This window comes from Sorex araneus, chromosome 4 (genome assembly GCF_027595985.1).
Source record: "Sorex araneus isolate mSorAra2 chromosome 4, mSorAra2.pri, whole genome shotgun sequence".
NCBI lineage: Eukaryota > Metazoa > Chordata > Mammalia > Eulipotyphla > Soricidae > Sorex > Sorex araneus.
The window spans coordinates 6,749,503-6,767,552 of record NC_073305.1 but is presented as its reverse complement, the minus strand read 5'-3'; the positions used below and the strand labels follow the sequence as shown (position 1 = coordinate 6,767,552).

The 18,050-nt window shown below is 66.3% G+C and overlaps 2 protein-coding genes across 2 annotated transcripts; one reads left to right on the top strand and one right to left on the bottom strand.

The window, feature by feature from the left end:
* Positions 1-789: 789 nt before the first annotated feature.
* On the bottom strand, positions 790-10,398 carry ARPC4 (actin related protein 2/3 complex subunit 4). Its single transcript, XM_055134840.1, has 6 exons — positions 10,273-10,398; positions 7,797-7,915; positions 5,266-5,377; positions 4,286-4,381; positions 3,207-3,377; positions 790-1,464 (listed from the first exon to the last, which is right to left on the bottom strand). The coding sequence occupies exons 1-6, from the start codon at positions 10,273-10,275 to the stop codon at positions 1,459-1,461; spliced, it is 507 nt and encodes a 168-aa protein (XP_054990815.1). The 5' UTR covers positions 10,276-10,398; the 3' UTR covers positions 790-1,458.
* A 144-nt stretch (positions 10,399-10,542) lies between these two features.
* Positions 10,543-18,050, top strand: TADA3 (transcriptional adaptor 3). The gene is made up of 9 exons (XM_055134822.1): positions 10,543-10,676; positions 11,245-11,463; positions 12,085-12,335; positions 12,409-12,514; positions 13,377-13,518; positions 13,601-13,704; positions 14,955-15,064; positions 15,898-16,083; positions 17,641-18,050. Exons 2-9 carry the CDS (start codon positions 11,257-11,259, stop codon positions 17,831-17,833), a joined length of 1,299 nt encoding a protein of 432 aa, XP_054990797.1. The 5' UTR covers positions 10,543-10,676; positions 11,245-11,256; the 3' UTR covers positions 17,834-18,050.

The window sequence follows — 18,050 nt, the reverse complement described above, 5'->3', positions numbered from 1 at the left end:
CTCCAGGGTCACTCTCGGTGGGCCTCGGAATCCAGCGCAGGTGGGCTGCATGCAAGGCTCCCTACCCAAGGTCCTGCCTCTCCAGCCCTTGGATACAATCCTTTGGGGCCACACCTGGCCATGCTCGGGACTCCGGCTCTGCACTCGGGGTTCATTCCAGTGGGGTTTGGGGAACCATACGGGGGTGCTGGGATCGCTGGACCCCCCTCGCTGTCCTCAGCAAAGCCCGACCACCCGCTCTGCCTGCCCACCTCACCCATCACAACACCCCGGGTCTCCTGAGATGCCGTTAGTGATGGGGGTCTCCAGGGCACCTGGTCTACACCCCCCCTCCCTGGCCACGGGCGGTCACCCCGTCCTGAGCGCCTGGCGGGGCTGAGGAGAATCTGCCGAGGGCCACGGAGTCCAAGAGTTTCCTTTAGGTTTCGGGCCCCACCCAACAGTGCTCAGGCCTCACTCCTGCCTCTGCACTTACTCCTACTCTCCGCACTCCCACTCCGGACCCCCTCCTGATTGTTAAGGGGGTAGAAACGTTGCCGAGGGCTGGACGAGCGGACAGGCACCCGGTGGCCCTGGGCCTGGGGGGACACCGGAGCCGTCTCAGCGGGGCCGGGCCCGGGGCGGCTGCTTCTCGGCCGTGGCGTCAGCTAATGTGGAAGGCCCTCGGCAGTGAGCAGTGGGTGGCATCGGTCTCGGCCGCACGTCTGTGCCAGGGACCCACCAGGGGAGCTCCGGGGGCTTCAGGAAAGCCCACCTCACCATTCACACACACAAACAGACACACAGACCTCATGCAGCCCCGAGGGGGCAAGAAGAAACTTTAATCAAGGGTAGGTCCACCAGGATGAGAAAGACAGCGAGCGTGGGGGCGGCGGCCAGAGCAGGCGGAGGGCGGTCCCGGCCGGGCCCCTCCAGGGCCCTCTGGCGCGGGCTGTGCTGACTGGGCTCAGCACGGGGCCCTCGAAGGCGCCACGGCCGAGCTTGGGCCCCGACTGGGGCGTGGCGGGTGGCCACCTGGTCAGCCCGTGTCCTCCATCCGTGCCAGGCGGCCACCTTTCTCCCGGCGGAGCTCGGGGAGCCAGGGGAGAGTGGCCAGCGCTGGGGGGGCCCTAGAGAGGCCTGGGGGGGGGACTCGGAGCCTGCGCCTGCAGGGTGGCGGGGAACAGAAGTCGCCTGCTGGCTCCAGGCCCGCCCAGGCCCACAGCGACCCCAAAGGACACTCACTGGGACCAGTCACAGCCACAGGGGTGGTGTAAGAACACAGACAGGCAGGCGCCAGGCTCCGGAAGCAGTCTGGGTTTCCGGACGGCAGAAACTTGGTCCTGGCCCGGGGGCCTGAGCGCGAGAAGCAGCTGGACAGGCCCGCGGTTCCCGGGCGCCGCCGTCGGGGAGGGCTGCAGCACGTTTCGCAGACACGGGGGGCCCGAGGGGGAGGCCACGAGACGCACAGCCGGAAGGTTAGAACTGTGGAGAGAAGAGGAAGAGTCAGTGCAGAATCCGGCAGCGGGCGGCCCGCCCCCCTGGGGGTTGAGGCGGGATGGGTGGGGCCCGGTGGGCACACTGTGTTCTCCTGGCTTAGGCCACACGCAGCAGTGCTCAGGGGTCACTCCTGGTGGCGTTTGGGGGGCCGTACGCAGTGCTGGGGATCTGGCCGCATGCACGCTGTGGGCCTTAAGCCAGGCCACCCCTCTGGTCCCTACACGCTCTCATCCAAACCCTGCAGTGGACCAAGGGGCTCATAGGCTTTACGACAGCCCTGGGCCTGCGGCGGAGTGACCCACAGTGACCGTCAGCCGCTTATTCACTGGCCACACACCCCAGACCACCGCGAGGTCAGACCCAGCATAGGGCTCATGAGTATCACTGGGGCACCGCGGGTCACAGGCCTGCACCGGCACCACCAGGTGTGGTGACGGGTGTCCCGTGAGCTCGGCCAGGTCGGCCCTGCACCCCTGCCCTGAGCAGTCAGGCTGGCCAGGAGTGGCCCCGGGCCCCTGCCGCCCACGGTTCAGCCCTGGGGAGGCCACACGGTGCCAGGCGGACCTGGGGCCTCACGTGGGCTGGGCCAGGCTCCACCTGGCCTGAGCAGAGGACACGGGGTTAGCGGTGGCCCGCCCAGATGACCCCCAACCAGAACGGGCCCTGAGTCTCTAGAAGCAGCCCTTGTCCTCGGAAATTGAGGCCTCATGACCTGGGGAGATGAGTGACCCCCGACTCCGGGGTTCCGGGGCCTACGAGATCCCCCCACCCCCAGCACCACTGGGCGGAGCCTCGGCCCTCAATGCCGTGGCGGGTCTGCCCGGCCCAGGCGTGTCCTCCGTCCACCACCCCAGCCCAGCTCCTCTCGTCCGGCCCGTCCCGAGCCCCAGTTCAGCTGCAGGCAGGAGACGAGCCGGGGCCGGGCAGGAGGGGAACGCCAGCGGCATGTCACTCAAGAAGGCTCCACAGATAAGCCAAGGACCCGGGCCCGGGCCACGGCTCAGAGCAGGACACGGCTCAGCTCGCTCCTAACCCGCGGGAGCCCACAGCCCGCCCTCGGCCGGGAAACAGGCTCGGGGGCGTGGCAGATGCCACCCTGTGCGCACAGCCCGGGGACTTGTACCCTGGCTGCCGGGAGGCGGCGAGGCCCAGGGGAGCGGGTGGAATTTCCATTTTTAGAGCCGAACTCCTTCTGGGCCGCGTCTGTGCCCGCTGAAAGTAAACACTGCAGCTACCAGCTGGGCACCCGCGCAACTCGGAACGGAGCGTGTCAACAGAGCAAGGATGTCTGGGAGGAGTGCGGGTGCGTCCCCAACAGCACCAGGAGGCCGGGGACAGTGGGATCCCCGCCAGCCTGCCCCCAGGAGCCCGGGGGTGGGGACGTCCCATGGACTGAACACGCCCCAGTCAGGGCCTCACTGGACGCCCAGAAGGGCTCCACCTTCTCACAACAAAGGCTGAGTCCGCGTGAGCGAGGAAAATGGACCCCCAACACGGGGCCGAGGACCCCCAGCTCCCTCAGGCCCCAGCCCCCGACATCCGGCCACACTTGGCCCCGCCCAGGCGTGAGTCCCCACTCTGACCCCTCAGCACAGCCCCCGCTAACGCTCTGCAGCTCTGCATTGTTGTTCCCGGGACAAAGGGGATGGCCCTCCCGAGCGAGCTGGGGCCACCAGCCGGGCCGGCAGTGCTGGGGGACGGGGTGCGGGGACGGCGCGGGCGCTCACGTTCTTGAGGAACTCCTCGGCCACGATGCGCGCGCGCGCGTTCACCGACAGCTTCATCTCGCTGATCTCCTTGTCGATCTCCTCCATGAAGTGGATCACGAAGTCCACCAGCTTGTGCTTGTACATCTGCTCCGTGTGGAAGTTGGTGATGAGGAAGCTGATGTCGTAGCCCTGCGGAGCACAGCGGTGAGCAGCGCGCCCGGCCCCCGAGGCCTTGCCGAGTCCCCAGCACCTCAGAGGTCATGCGACATCTGTGTGGCACCGACACCAGTCAAGGAACCAGAGATCTCGTCACAGAACACAGAAGACTCTAATCACAAACTCACAAACACGATGGGTGTTGTGTGTGTGATGGGTGTGTGATGGGTGTGTGAGAGGGGTGTGAGTGATTGGTGTGTGAGTAATATATGTATGAGTAATGTGTGTGTGTGTGTGTGTGTGTGTGTGTGTGTGTGTGTGTGAGAGAGAGAGAGAGAGAGAGAGAGAGAGAGAGAGAGAGACTCTCTCTTCTCCGTAATCCAGGGCAGACCTAGGACCCGGTGAGAGGCTGGGGGCAGGCTGAGGCTGCTGTCTCTGGGCCAGCCGTGGGGCCCCCTGCAGGGCCCAGAGCAATAGCACACCGGGGAGGGCGTTTGCCTTGCACACGGCCAACCCGGGTTCAATCCCCGGCACCCACGCCCCACCAGGACTGATCTCTGAGCACAGAGCCAGGAGTAATAGTATCCGTAAGCCTCGCCGGGCGTGCCCTGCACCCCCAACAAGTCTGTGGAAAGGGTGAAAGCCAGTACAGGGGTGAGGGCGTCTGCCTGGCGGGGGGTGACCTGGATCTCATCCCAGCACCACGCACAGTCCCAAGCGCCGCCGAGCGCAGCCCCAACGGAACAGGAAGTCGACAGAAAGGCTCCAGCTCAAACGACCCCATGCCTGCCTCCGCCTCGAGACCAAGACGAAGCTGGCAGGGGGCCTCGGGGCGAGCTCCGGGCCACTGGAGTCTCCCCGGCGGGGACAGACCAGCCCTTCCCCCCGCTCCCACCCAGAGGACACGGGGTCCTGGGTGGGCCCGACCCCGGGGGTCTCACCTCCACTGGTTTCCGCCGAAGGATGAAGAAGTTCTCCGCCCGCATCATCATGAAGCGCATGAACTTGTGGCACAGAATCTTCTCAATCTCGTCAGCCTGGTGAGAGCCCAGGGGACACAAGTCTCTCCAGAGCCAGCGCCCTCGGCCCCCGGGGCGCAGGGCCAGCGGTGAGCCTGGTGCCGGGTGTGTGAGTAGTGTGATCACTGTCTCTCACTGTCTCCATCTCAACCACGGGCCCCTGTCCGCCAGCCGAGTCCGGGCCCGGAGCCCTGGGCTGGCCTGGGGCGTCACTGTGACCCCACCTCGGCCCACCGAGAGGCGCTTCTGTCCACACCTGGCTCAAAGCTCACTGTCCCTTTCCCACGGTGACACTAGACTCTTCCCAAGTACACGCCAGAGACTCAGCGACAGCCCCGGTGGTCCCTGCTGAGTCCCGCCAATGCTCCGATAACCCCCAGCTGCCCCTGCTCCGGACCATGCCCGTCACGCCGCCCACAAGCCCTTCCTAGTCCCTGTTCCGACACGGCGAGCAGGGCCCGGGCTGCGGTGGAGCTACTGGCCTGCATCCACGTGGAACCCGCACCCCTCGCACATGCATGCGTGCCTCTCCCACGCGAGAGACTCTCAAAGCGCCTCTCGGTGTCACAGACGTCGCAGTTCACCTGGTATGTTAAGGTGGCAATGCTCATGGGGGTGGTGGCATGTCGGACAGCGGTGACCCATCTGTGAGACAGCCGACAGATGCGGCTACTGTCACCTCCCGAGGTCCTGGCGGCCAGGGGCAGTGCTGGGAACTGGGGCCTGTCCTTCTGCCCGCATCAGAATCGTTTTCGGAGCGGACCGCCAACTGGCCCAGGCCTTACACGCCCTTTCCTGCCTTCTAGCCCGGGGCCCTGGCAGCGCGGTGTCCCCAGCAGGCTGGGAACGGAGCCGGGGGCCCTGCGGGGCGTGTGGCGTGTCCCCGGGCCGGCCGAGCGCACCTGCTTCACGGCGATGCTGACGCGGACGGAGTTGATGGAGCCCTCGATGAGCACCTTCTCCTTCTCGTTCCTGCTGATGGTCACGGGCTGCAGCAGCAGCTCTTTGCTACTCCTGCAAACGAGGCGGCCGCGCTCTGGTCAGAGGAACAGGCGGGGCGGGGCGGGGCCCAAAACAAGCCCCCATCCCTACCGGGACCCCAGAATCCAAGGTACAGGAGACTCACAAACCAGGGGTGCCCCACCATGGGGGGCGGGGGAGTGTTGCTTTGGGGGATGCAGGGAACGATGCAGAAAGACATTTGTTTTGGTGTAGGGCACAGCCGGCAGTGCTCGGGGCTTACTCGCGGCTCTGTGCTCAGGGATCACATGGAGTTCTGGGGGGTCCATATGTGGCACTAAGGTGTGAACCCGGTCAAGAGTTCCCAAGAGGGCAAGGCAAGAGCCCTCCCCGCTGCCCCCTGGCTGCAGCTCCCAGCACGGCTTAGGCTGGCACTGGCGCCCTGAGACCCCAGGCGTGCGATCCCTCAAGAAAGAGAAGGAACCAGAACCGTTCTTATCACCGCTTCACGGGCGAGGATTCGAAAGATCAGAAACAGTCAAGACGGACACAGGCGACCCGGGTTCGTTCCCCGACATGCCACACGGTCTCTTTTTTTTTTTTTTTCTTTTTGGGTCACACCCAGTGATGCACAGGGGTTACTCCCGGCTTTGCACTCAGGAATTGCTCCTGGCAGTGCTTGGGGGACCATATGGGAGGCCCGGGATCGAACCTGGGTTGGCCACGTGCAAGGCAAACGCCCTACCTGCTGGCACCACATGGTCTCTTGAGCTGAGAGGAGTGATTCCTGAGCACAGAGCCAGGAGTAACCCCTGAGCACCACTGGATGTGACCCAAATTCAAAACCTAACACAATCAGTCCAGATGCGTCCAAGAGACGGTGTAGCAGGTCAGGTCACTGCTGTGCACGTGGCCAAGCTGGGTTCAACTCCCAGCACCACCTACGTTGCCCCGAACTACCCCAAGCGTGAGAACACAGCGGGGAGGGCGTCTGCCTTGCATGCAGCTGACCAGGTTCGATCCCCGGCCCCCCATACGGTTCCCTGAACTCTGCCAGGGCGAGTCCTGAGAGCAGTCAGGAGTAACCCGAGCATGGCTAGGTGAGGCCGCCCCTCCCCTGCCAGTGATCCCTGAGCACAGAACCAGGAGTCTAGCTGGGTGTTGCCCAGAGGGAAAAAAGTCAGACTGAAACCAAAAAATGGTCTAATGACTACTCGCATGAGTGACGCGAGCTTCGGAAACGAAAGCTCTGGTTTCCCTGGCTCGGGGGACCCCGCACCGTGGCAGGAATGCTCGGGAGCTGCGTGGGAGGGCCGTGACAGCTGGACTCGGCCGCACTCCCCAGGGAGTCGCCGGCACCCAGGGCACGCCCTGAAGCCTCGGAATCTGCATTGACCTGGGATCTGGCGGGCCCCTGGGTGCTGGGAGGCTTACGAGGGCCGCGAGACAGCTCCCGGGCTGGCACACTCGCCCTGCAGGGAGCCCTGGGTCCAGCCCGAGCAAGGCCAGACCCCTGGGGGCTGCCCCAGCGCCAGTGTAGGGGTGAAAATGTACCGTGGGGAGCTGGAGCCGTAGCACACGGGGAGCGAGCTCGCCCGGCACGCGGCAGACCCGGGTTTGCTGCCCCCTTCCCCGCCCCACCAGGAGTGATCCCCGAGTGCAGAGCCAGGAGTAAGCCCCGATAAAGCCCAGTGGAAATGACACACGTCAAGAAGGACAAGACCTACCCAGCATGTCCGCCTGGAGGACCGTGCACGGGCTCACCCAGGTTGGGGCTCTGGCGCCTCATAGGGCCCCAAGCACGCCAGAAGCGACCCTGAGCACCGAGTCGGGAGAAAAGCCCAGAGCACCGCCAGGGGTGGGCCCCCCAAAATCAACTGAGAGAAAACACGACCTATCTTGCCAGATTCCAAGCTTTGGGGGAGGGAGGGCGCCGGGCCACTCCCAGCAATATTGGCTCCCTAACTCTCTCTCCGGACCCACGCTGGAAGCTTCACATGGTGACAAGTACGATCCCCTGTCACACAGGCCCCAGATTAAACGTGCAAGAAAGCGAGAGGAATTACTTACAAACCATCAAGCGGGTAAGAGAAAATAACTCGATGTGTGAGATTTCTGAACGGGGAGTGAGTGAGTCCAGGCTGGTGGGGTGTTTCTCCTGGGTTTTGTCCCGCCAACCCACGGACCCTTTTTTGGGGGGTCACACCCAGCGGCACGCAGGGCTCTGCCCAGCCCTGCACCCGGGATCTCTCCCGCTGGGCTCAGGATCACATGAGGTGCCAGGGTCGAACCCGGGTTGGCCACGTGTAGCACAAGGACTCTGCCTGCTGTGCTCTCTCTGGCCCTGAACCCTCTGCTGAACCCGAGACAGGGAAGCTCTGCCGGCTGGCAGCAGGACACACGGGAAGACTCGGGACCAACATTCCAGCCCCAGCCCGCGGCCCCGCCCGCCCGCGGCCCTCGCCCGCCCTACCTGACTTCCACCTCCGGCTTGTTGTGTCGCTCCACGACCTGGGAGGAGAAGTTCTCCAGGCAGAGGGCGGCCTGCAGGGTGGCCCGCACGGCACTCAGGTAGGGGCGGAGAGTGGCAGTCTGCAGGAGGAAACCCGGCTGGTCAGAAGCCGCGCGCCAAGCCCACTGGCCCCCAAGCCCAGCGGCCGCGGGCCGGACCCCCCTGAGGCTGCGGGCCCGGGCGGCAACAGAGCAGGATGGGCGCTCGGAGACGGTGGATCTACGCTCATGATTCGTCCTTTTTGGGTCACACCTAGCGATTCTCTGCACTCGGGAATTACTCTTGGCCGTGCTGGGGGGTTCGTTCTTATGGGATGCTGGGGATCGAACCCAGGTTGGCCGCATGCAAGGCAAACGCCCTCCCCGCTGTACTATCACTCCGGCCCCTCTTTCTTTTTTTCCTGGGGAGGTCACACCCAGCGATGCTCAGAGGCTAGTGGACTCTCTACTCAGGAATTACTCCTTGTGATGCTCAGGGGACCATATGGGATGTCGGGGATCGAACCCGGGTCGGCCACAAGCCAGGCACATGCCCGCCCTACGATCCTATCGCTAAGTTTAGAGCAGCGGCTCCCCACAGGGCTAGTGTACTCGCCAGGAGCCACCTGGCCGAGCTGAGAGTTTCCACGACTCAGGCGATGCTTCCAGCACGGGAAGCCCGGCCGCAACTCACAGCTCCGACAACGCCCAGGAATCCTGCAAACCGCGCCACTCTTGAGAACTCTAGAGACACACAAGCACAAACCAGAGCGCCAAGCACGGGGCGGTGCTGGGAACCCAAGGGTGACCGAGACCACATCCCCCTTAACAGGGCTCGGCCGGGAAGTAACTGACAGAGAAGGGCGGCCCTCGCGACACTCAGACACACTCAGACACACATGCACATCGGCAGAAGAAACTGGTCCTGCCGATGGAAACGGGGTCGGGGCTTGCTGAGCAGGGGAATCCTGGCAGAGGAATCGGCTTCTAGCAGGTTCCTCCCTCATCCCGGGGCGTCACACTCTGCACCACCGGCCCCATTTCATCACAGAACTGCAGCACCCTGGTCTGGTTTTACTTTAGATTTGGGGGCTACCCCTGGGGTTGGGGGATCGTTTGTGGTCATCCCTGGTGCTAAGGGTGGAACCAAGAGTCGGCCACAGGAAGCCCCTCAGCCCCTGTGCTATCGGGCCCCCAGCTCTTTAAGTAAGGACGGCAGCGAGAAGCTCTTGCACCCCACTTTCCGACAACACATAAGCCTGCGACGGGCAGCGAAACACGGCATCTGCACGTCCGCACCTTCCTTCACCCTCAAACTCTGGCCTTCTAGAGGCCTCTTCCTTCCTCCGCAGGGCGCTTCTGACTTCCCTATTCACAGCCCACCAGGCTGCAGGCGCCGAGGTCAGCCGACCCAAACACCCAAATCTACATAACCGCCACCTCACCAGGCTCAGTCATCCCCCACAGATGAATGAACAGAGAGACGGATTAGATCAGATCTGCCCCAAAAGAACACCAGGAGCTTCCCCAGTCCTGCTGAGATGAGGCCGCAGGGGCCCGGGGGGTACCGCGATCGCTGGGAGGCTCAGACCAAGGATCCAGAGCTTCTGCACAGGCGGGAAGGGCTGTGCGGCTCTGGGCAGTTTCAGGCTCTGGTGGCACGGGGAGGGACGGGGGAGGAAGTGAGATCCATGGCCGAGGGGGCTGGACACAGGCCTCTGCGGGCTGAGCTGGGCACGGCACAGCCCAGGCCCTGGACTGGCACCAAGCAGGATCCTGCCATCAGCCAACTATGGCCCACCCAGGCCCGGCAACGAAGGCACAGCTGCCCGGACAGGACAGAGGGCTGCACTGACCAGTCCAGTCCCACCAGTCAGCCTCAAGAGTTCTAGTTCCAGGACAACGGGAAAAACAACTCTAAAAGGAGAAGAAAAAAATTCGGATGGGAGATGAAGGATCAGGTTACCAAGGGACCTCAGGGCCTTTTCCGGGCAATGCAAGTATCCTCCGTCCCACCGGCGGCGACACCTTTGCGGAAATTCACGGCCGCCAGGCTGGGTCCTGGGTGGCCAAGGCCGGGATTATCTCGGGGGGCTTCGGGGGGCGCGGAGGGTCTGGTCCTTCCTACAGAGGGGGGACGGCGGCCAGGCCGGGCCGCAGCTAAGGGGGTAAGGGGGGGCAGGCCGGGCCCGAGGGAAGCTGCGCTGCACGGGCCGGCGGGGACAGACCCCCGCCCCGCCCCCGGCCCGTCCAGAGCGCGACCCCGGCCCCACCCACCCGCCCGGCCGGCCCGAGCCCCGGCCGGCCGGTCCAAGCGCGACCCCGGCCCCCGGCCGTCCGGCCCGGGCCGAGCGCGACCCCAGCCCCCCGCCCGGCCAGCCCGACCCCGGCCCGGCCCCCGCCCGGCGCCCCCCGCCCGGCCCGACCCCCGCCCGGAGCCCCCCGCCCGGCGCGCTCACCATCGCGGCGCTGGCTGGGCCGGGAAGCGGAAGTACGGAAGTGGCCGCCGCGGCGTCCGCCCCGCCCGGGCCGCGCAGCCGCAGTCGCCGCCCGCACTTCCGGGCCGCACCACCGCGCGCGGCGGGGGCGCGGCCGAGTTCCCGCGAGAGCTCGGCCTCCCCGCCCCGCCCGCCGTGGTGCGGCCCGGTCCGCGCCTTATTAGGGCAGGGCGAGGCGGGGCGCCGCTGCTTCCGGCCTGCGCCCCCCGCGTCGGGCGGGACCCGCCCCCGCCGGCCCAGCCCCGGCCGCGCGGCCCGGCAGGAGGTGGCGGCCCTGGGCGCGGGGAGGGGCTCGGGCGCCCGCGGGCCCGGCCTGGGAGCGGCCCCGCTTCTCCTTTGTGCCCGGCACTGCACTGGGCCCGGAGGTAGGTACCCGTGGCCCCATTTCACAGATGGAACTGCAGCTCCGGGCGCCGCGTGCGGGCAGGCCGTCCCCGCCGCGAGAGGCACAGCCCGTGGGCTCGTACCCCGCCCGCGCCCCCGTGCCCTGCGCGGGGGACAGACCCAGGGGGGGACCCGGGGCCAGAGAGAACTTGAACTTGGTCAGAACGGGCTGTTTGGAACTCGGGGGCTGGACAGAACCCAGGGGCAGTGGCAGTGCCGGGCGTCGGGCTGCGCACAGCAAGAGGTGCACGTGGCCGGCCGAGTGGCCGCCCTGCCCCGCGTCGGGGACCCCGGCACAGCGCCTGGGGCAAGCCCTGAGCCCCGCCGGGGGTGGCGCCCCGAAATCCCGACAAGGAAAGCGCGGTCGGGAGGGCGGTTTGGGGTGCGGACTGCAGGCTCCCTGGGTTCTTCCTCGTTACCCCTCTGTGGTCTCAGTCTCCGCATCTGTGAACTGGGCGTCTCCGGTTCTTGCCAGAGGGTCCGGGGAGGAGCTCAGGGAGAGGCTGGCCTGCAGCGTCCCCCACCGGCCACCCCGTCCCGCCTCCGCAGGCCGCCGTGGCCATGAGCGAGCTGAAGGACTGCCCCCTGCAGTTCCACGACTTCAAGTCGGTGGACCACCTGAAGGTGTGCCCGCGCTACACGGCCGTGCTCGCCCGCTCCGAGGACGATGGCATCGGCATCGAGGAGCTGGACACGCTGCAGCTGGAGCTCGAGACGCTGCTGTCCTCCGCCAGCCGGCGCCTGCGGGTGCTCGAGGCCGAGACGCAGGTGCCACCCCGCGGAGGGCCGGGGCAGGGCCGGGACTAGAGAGAGAGCCACACTGGAGACGCTCGGGCCGAGCCCTGGCACCGTGGGTTCAGTCCCCAACGGCCCCCCAAGCCGCGTCGGAGACCCCAGCACAGTGCCAGAAATGATCCTGAGCACAGAGCCAGGAGTAACCCCCAACCCTCCCCCCAAAAAAAGAAAAAAGATGCAAGGACAAGACTCCAGTTCCCCAAGCACCTCTGCGTGTCCTGGGGCTGTCGGGTCAGCCCGGCCCTGCCAGCCCCCCATGCCCCCCCGAGCACAGCTAGCAGCGTTTCCCGTGCACTGCTGGGCAAGGCGGGACAAACGGGCACTGGGTGAAACCAAGACCAAGTCAGCACCGCCCAGTGCCGGGGAGCCGAGCTGGCTGGGGGGGTCCCCTGGCCTCCGAGAGCTCAGGGTGAGCCTGGAGACAGGTTCCCGGGGTGCCCGGGGCCGGTGGGAGACTGGCTGGGCGAGGAAGACCCGGGCCCTGGATGTCCCCCCGGCGTCACTGCGAGGCCCGGTGCCCGGCGTGGGGGACACGGCAGAGAGAGCAGAGCCGGGGGCCACTCCTCCCTCGCAGTGACCGCCTCTGCCTTCCAGATCCTCACTGACTGGCAAGACAAGAAGGGGGACCGCCGGTTCCTGAAGCTGGGCCGGGACCATGAGCTCGGAGTGCCCCCCAAACACGGGAAGCCCAAGAAGCAGAAGCTGGAAGGGAAGGCAGGACACGGGCCTGGCCCCGGCCCCGGGCGGCCCAAGTCCAAGAACCTTCAGCCCAAGATCCAGGAATACGAGTTCACCGACGACCCCATCGACGTGCCCCGGATCCCCAAGAACGACGCCCCCAACAGGTGTGGGCCGAGGGCTGCGGGCAGGGGTGCCGGGGGGGGGGGGGGGTCTCGCTCACTTCCGCGGTGCCCACAGGTTCTGGGCCTCGGTGGAGCCCTACTGTGCCGACATCACCAGCGAGGAGGTGCGCACGCTGGAGGAGCTGCTCCGGCCGCCTGACGATGAGGCCGAGCACTACAAGGTAGAGCTTGTACCACCGCCCGCCCGAGCACTGTCAGCCCAGGCACTCGCCTGAGCACTATATTTTTTGTTTGTTTGTTTTTGTTTTTGGGTCACACCCGGTGACGCACAGGGGTTACTCCTGGCTCTGCACTCAGGAATTACCCCTGGCGGTGCTCAGGGGACCCTATGGGATGCTGGGATTAGAACCTGGGTTGGCCGCGTGCAAGGCAAACGCCCTACCCGCTGTGCTATCGCTCCAGCCCTCACCTGAGCACTGTCGGAGCCCCGGGCACTCGGCTGCAGGAAAGAGCCCCAGTCAGACATCCCCCACCTGCTCCTTCCCTGGCCGCCCCGGAGCCCCCCACAGCCTGACTCGGGCACGCCTGCTCCTCCCTGGGTCCCCCTCTCCCCCTGCGGGCTGGTCCGCCCTGGCCTGCACCCGTCCTCCATCTCCGTGGCCTCTGCTTCCTGTGGTACGACGGGGCGCGGGGCTCCCCTGGCTGCGTCACCCACCCAGGAGGCCCTGCGGTGCAGCCCTGGCTCCCCTGTCCAGTGTTTGACCGAACCCTGATGGCCTGACACAAGCGCCACACACGCTTGCCCGCACGCCTCGGGCCTGTCGCTTCCGGGAACCCCGCAGAGATAGCCGCTCCCTGTCCCCGCCTCCCGTGGAGCCATTGCACTGTGCTCAGTGGCCGTCCCAGGTGGTTCTGGGAGTCGTTCTTCCAGCAGCCACTGGTGCCAGTGACTCAAACCCCGTGTCCCCCTGGCGCGAAGCTGCTGTGGTATCTCCTCCTCCCCCCCCCCGCCGCTCCCGCGTCCCTGCCCCCCTCAGCCGGGAGTCTGGGGACATGAGCGAGCTGGACATGATCTCCGCGCAGATCCCGCCCCTGGGCAAGCACTACGCCCAGCGCTGGGCCCAGGAGGACCTGCTGGAGGAGCAGAAGGACGGGGCCCGGGCCGCCGCCGTGGCCGACAAGAAGAAAGGCCTCCTGGGCCCCCTGACCGAGCTGGACACGAAAGGTAGGCCCGTCCCCGCCTGCCCCGGGCCGGCCGTGGGTCCCCGGAGCCCGCGCCCACCCGGCCCCCACTCTGCCCGGCGCAGATGTCGACGCGCTGCTGAAGAAGTCTGAGGCCCACCACGAGCAGCCCGAGGACGGCTGCCCCTTCGGCGCCCTGACGCAGCGCCTCCTGCAGGCCCTGGTCGAGGTGAGTGCCCGGCGCAGGGCACGGCTGCCCCGGGGCTGGGGTCGCGGTCAGCCGGCCGCCCGGGGGCCAGACCTGAGGCGCCCACGCCAGCACCTGTGGGCAGCCCGTTGGGCGTCCCCATCCCCCTTGGGTGTGATCGAGAAGGGCAGCGGACACTTGGCATAAACGAGCACAGTTGTATCCTCTCCCTGGGGGTGGGGCCACACCCGGCCATGCTGGGGGTCACTCTTGGGGAACCACGATGCCCGCGATGGAGCTTGGAGTCAGGGCCTTCCCTGACTGCCCTCCGGCCGGCTGCACGCTGTGTAAACAGCCTCTCAGACGCACGCCTGCGCCCTCGGTACCCCCAGCCCTGCCTTGACCCTGCCGAAAGGGGACCCCGACACAGGCCCTGAGCTCCGGAGAAGGGCCTGTCCTGTTTGCTCGAGGTCACCCACTAATCGGCCAGGCAGGACTCAGACCCCCCCCTTTGTCACACCCCGCCCCAGCGTTAGGTGTGTGGCCGCCCTCGTGTCCCACCCGCTGTCCTGCGCAGGCCACTCCCGCGCTGCGTCTCCTCAGCAGTTGGGTTGGGGGCCTGAGCGATTGCACAGGGGGAGGCGCTCGCCTTGCACGTGGCCAACTGAGTTCACACCCCTGCACCCCTTAGTGTCCCCCGAGCCCTGCCAGGAGTGATCCCCGAGCACCCCAGGGTGCTGCCCCCCAGACAGAAACCACGGTTTGGGTTGGCTAAGGCGGGGCCCCCGCTGCAGTGACTTGCCCCCGCCACGTGCCAGCACAGGCCCCCGCAGGTGCCCACGGAGAAGTGTGAAGGGAGGGCTGGCTCTCACCTCCCGGGCCCTTCCTGAGACAAGGGCCAGTGGCGCCGGCGCGGGGAGGCGGGCCAAGGCCGTAGCCGAGCCCGCCGCTCTGGGCACAGGCCTGCAGCCAGCTTCCGGCCCGGCCGCGCGCGCCTGGCACAGAGCCTGGTGGTCGGAACAGCCTGCGCCCGCCTGCCTGTGTCCAGCCCTGCCCTCTTGGGCCCCGCCAAAGCCTCTCGGCCGCTGCCCGGGGCTGGCGGCGGCGTCACATCCCCGAGCTTCCCTGGGGGCGGCAGGACAGGAACGAGGGTCTCCAGGGGCCGCGGGCTTGCCGGAGTGTCTTAGGGGTGGTTGTGCCGAGGAGAGATGAGGACGAGAAATGTGGTGGGAAAGGTCGTGTGAGCACTGGAAAGGAGCAGACCCCAGCCCCTCGCCCCCTGCTCCTTCCAGGAAAACATCATCTCCCCCATGGAGGACTCTCCCATCCCCGACATGTCCGGGAAGGAATCGGGGGCCGACGGGGCCAGCACCTCCCCCCGCAACCAGAACAAGCCCTTCAGGTGAGTCCTCAGCCATGCCAGCCTGGCCGCGGGCAGCTGGACCAAGCCCAGCCAGCTCCCAGCAGTGCCAGCCCGCGCGCGGGTGCCATGCCAGGGCGTTGGACTGCGAGAGGCGCCGCTCGCTCGTGGGACGGGCCCGAGAAACAAAACAAATGCATGGACTGGACCCAAGAGACGGGACAGCAGCATGGCCCTTGCCTTGTGTGCCACCAACCCAGGTCCCGTCCCCGGCACCCCAGATGCTACCCCGAACCCCGCCAGGAGCGATCCCTAGATGCAGAGATGGGGCAGGCTCCTCACACAGCCAGGTGGGACCCCAAAACCAAAAAGGAAAGTAAAATCAAGGCTGCTTGGCTCGTAAGAAAATTAACACGCTGGGGCCGGCACGACAGACAGCCGGGAGGGCGCGCGCATGCCGCAGACCCGGTTTGTCCCCGACATCCCGTATGGTGCCCTGAGCACCACCGGGAGTCATTCCTGAGTGCAGAGAAAAAGTAAGCCCTGAGCATCGCTCATTGTGACCCAAAAAGCCCCCACACCACCCCCGAAAAAAAATGTGAACGCTCATGTCTGTACGTAGTGTGGAGCCAAGCTCGGTAGCAGCGGGTCAGACCCTGCTTGCCTGTTGGCAGTGTGGCGCTTCCCGGCCTTGGATGGTGCCCGTGTGGGCCGGGGTGTAAGACCACCCAGATGTGGGTGTGTGTGTAGAGGGCCTGGTGGGCGGGCAGGCAGGCAAGGAATATGCTACCCCATGCTGGTTGGCGTGGCTGAGGGTCCCCGTGGTGCCGGCCATCCGGCTGGCGTGGCTGAGGGTCCCCGCGCCGCCCCCGCAGTGTCCCGCACACCAAGTCTCTGGAGAGCCGCATCAAGGAGGAGCTGATCGCACAGGGGCTGCTGGAGTCGGAGGACCGCCCGGCGGAGGACTCGGAGGACGAGGTCCTGGCAGAACTGCGCAAGCGGCAGGCGGAGCTGAAGGCGCTCTCGGCCCACAACCGCACCAAGAAGCACGACCTGCTGCGGTGAGTGGCCGCGGGCACCGGGCGGGCTGCTCTTGCCCCGTCCCGGGGCAGCAGACGCAAAGCCTGACTCCCAAACCCACGCTCTGCCCCGACATCCCCCGACATCCCTTGCGGTTCCTGAGCCCCACCAGGAGTGATTACTGAGTGCAGAGAAAAAGTAACCCGAGCACCCCAGCCCCTAATTTGAGGGTACACGTCCTGCCGGGGGCACGGGGGACCGGGTGGTGCTGCAGAGGATGGACCATCTCCCGGCCCTCGTCTGTGTGTTTGGGGCACAGCCGGGGTGCTCAGGCTGTGCCCACTTGTTGCTCAGCTTGCTCCGAGCAGTGTTGGGGACATTCATGGTGCTGGGGTTGCACCGGGCCCCGAGTGCCGAGCTTGGGGTGACACCAGCCTCGGGGGCTCCCCCTCCCTTTTTTCTGTTTGGTTGCTTGTTTTTTTTAGTTTTTGGTTTTACTCTGGGGTTGCACCCAGCAACACTCAGGGGTCACCCCTGTGCTCAGGGGACCATATGGGGTGCTGGGGATCGAACCCGGGTCAGCCGCCTGCACAGCAAACACCCTGTCCACTCACGGATGTTCCCTGAAGTCACGTGATGAGGTTTCAGATGCGCAGGAAGGTGTGAGGGAGCAGGGCAGTAGCGCCGTTGTGATCTAGACTTAGCGTTTGTTCTGCTCTATTCTGTGTGGTTCTGTCTCGGCGCCCCACAAGGCCTTCAGAGCACCACAGCGTGCCCTAGTGGCTCCCAGTCTCTCAGAGAGAAGTGTTTAGGGGGGGGGGGGTCTTCCCTCTTTTTAAGACAGAATTTCACCTTTTTTAATCCCAGCACTGCGGGGGGGGGGGGGGGCTGAGGTAGGCAATAATTCAATAATTTCTTGGCGGGTGGACAGAGTCTGGGCCACATTCTGCAGTGCTCAGGGCTTACTCCTGGCTCTGCACTCAGGGACCCTCCCGGCGGGCTCGGGGGCCACATGGGGTGCAGGGATTGAAACTGGGTCTGGCAGGTACCCTCCCTACCTGCCCCACTACCACCCCCTGCTCAGTGATTCTTTTGAATCAGAAACAGTTTGGGGGCTGGAGAAGGGCTCCTGCCTACCCCGGTTGGATCCCAGCAGCCCATATGGTCCCAGAGCCTGAGTGCAGAAACAGGAGTGGCCCCTGAGCACCACCAGGTGTGGCCCCAAACTAACCAGTGGGGGGGTGGGGAGCTGGAGAGAGATGGGCTGAGTCAGCCTTGCATGCAGGAGGCCCAGGGTCTGTTTCCCGAGCCCCACAGGGGACCGCCACTGCCAAACAGCTGGACAAATGTCTGAAGTGACCCAAAGCCCACAAAAGCAGAGGGCGGCCTGGTCCCCACCCCTGGGCGAGCACACACCCCCTGTGCTTCTGAGCGGGGACCCCGCAACCCCACCTCTGTCAGCTCCCTCCTCCCTGCGCCTCCTCCCCTCTCTGTCGCACAGGGATGGGGGTCCTCGGAGCCGAGACCCGCGCCTCCCTTGCTGCTCCCCTGGGCCCGGGAGGTGGGGGTCCCAATCTCTGCGTGCCCCCTGTATCCAGGCTGGCGAAGGAGGAGGTGAGCCGGCAGGAGCTGAGACAGCGGGTCCGCATGGCAGACAACGAGGTCATGGATGCCTTCCGCAAGATCATGGCCGCCCGGCAGAAGAAGCGGACCCCCACCAAGAAGGAGAAGGACCAGGCGTGGAAGACGCTCAAGGAGCGCGAGAGCATTCTGAAGCTGCTCGACGGGTAGCGCGCCCAGAGCCGAGGCCCCTCGTGTGCAGCAGGGCCTGGGCCCCCACTCCGGGGCCGGCCTGGAGCCCAGTCCCGGGATAAGGGGGTTTCTGCCGGGCCCGCCTCCTCCCGCCCTCCCCGGCCCCGCGCGCCCGCCCCCGCCCCCTACTTCTCCCCTGTGGTTTTGTAAAGGGCAGACTCGAGAGTGAAGTGACTGCTGCGGTTTCTAAAAAGCA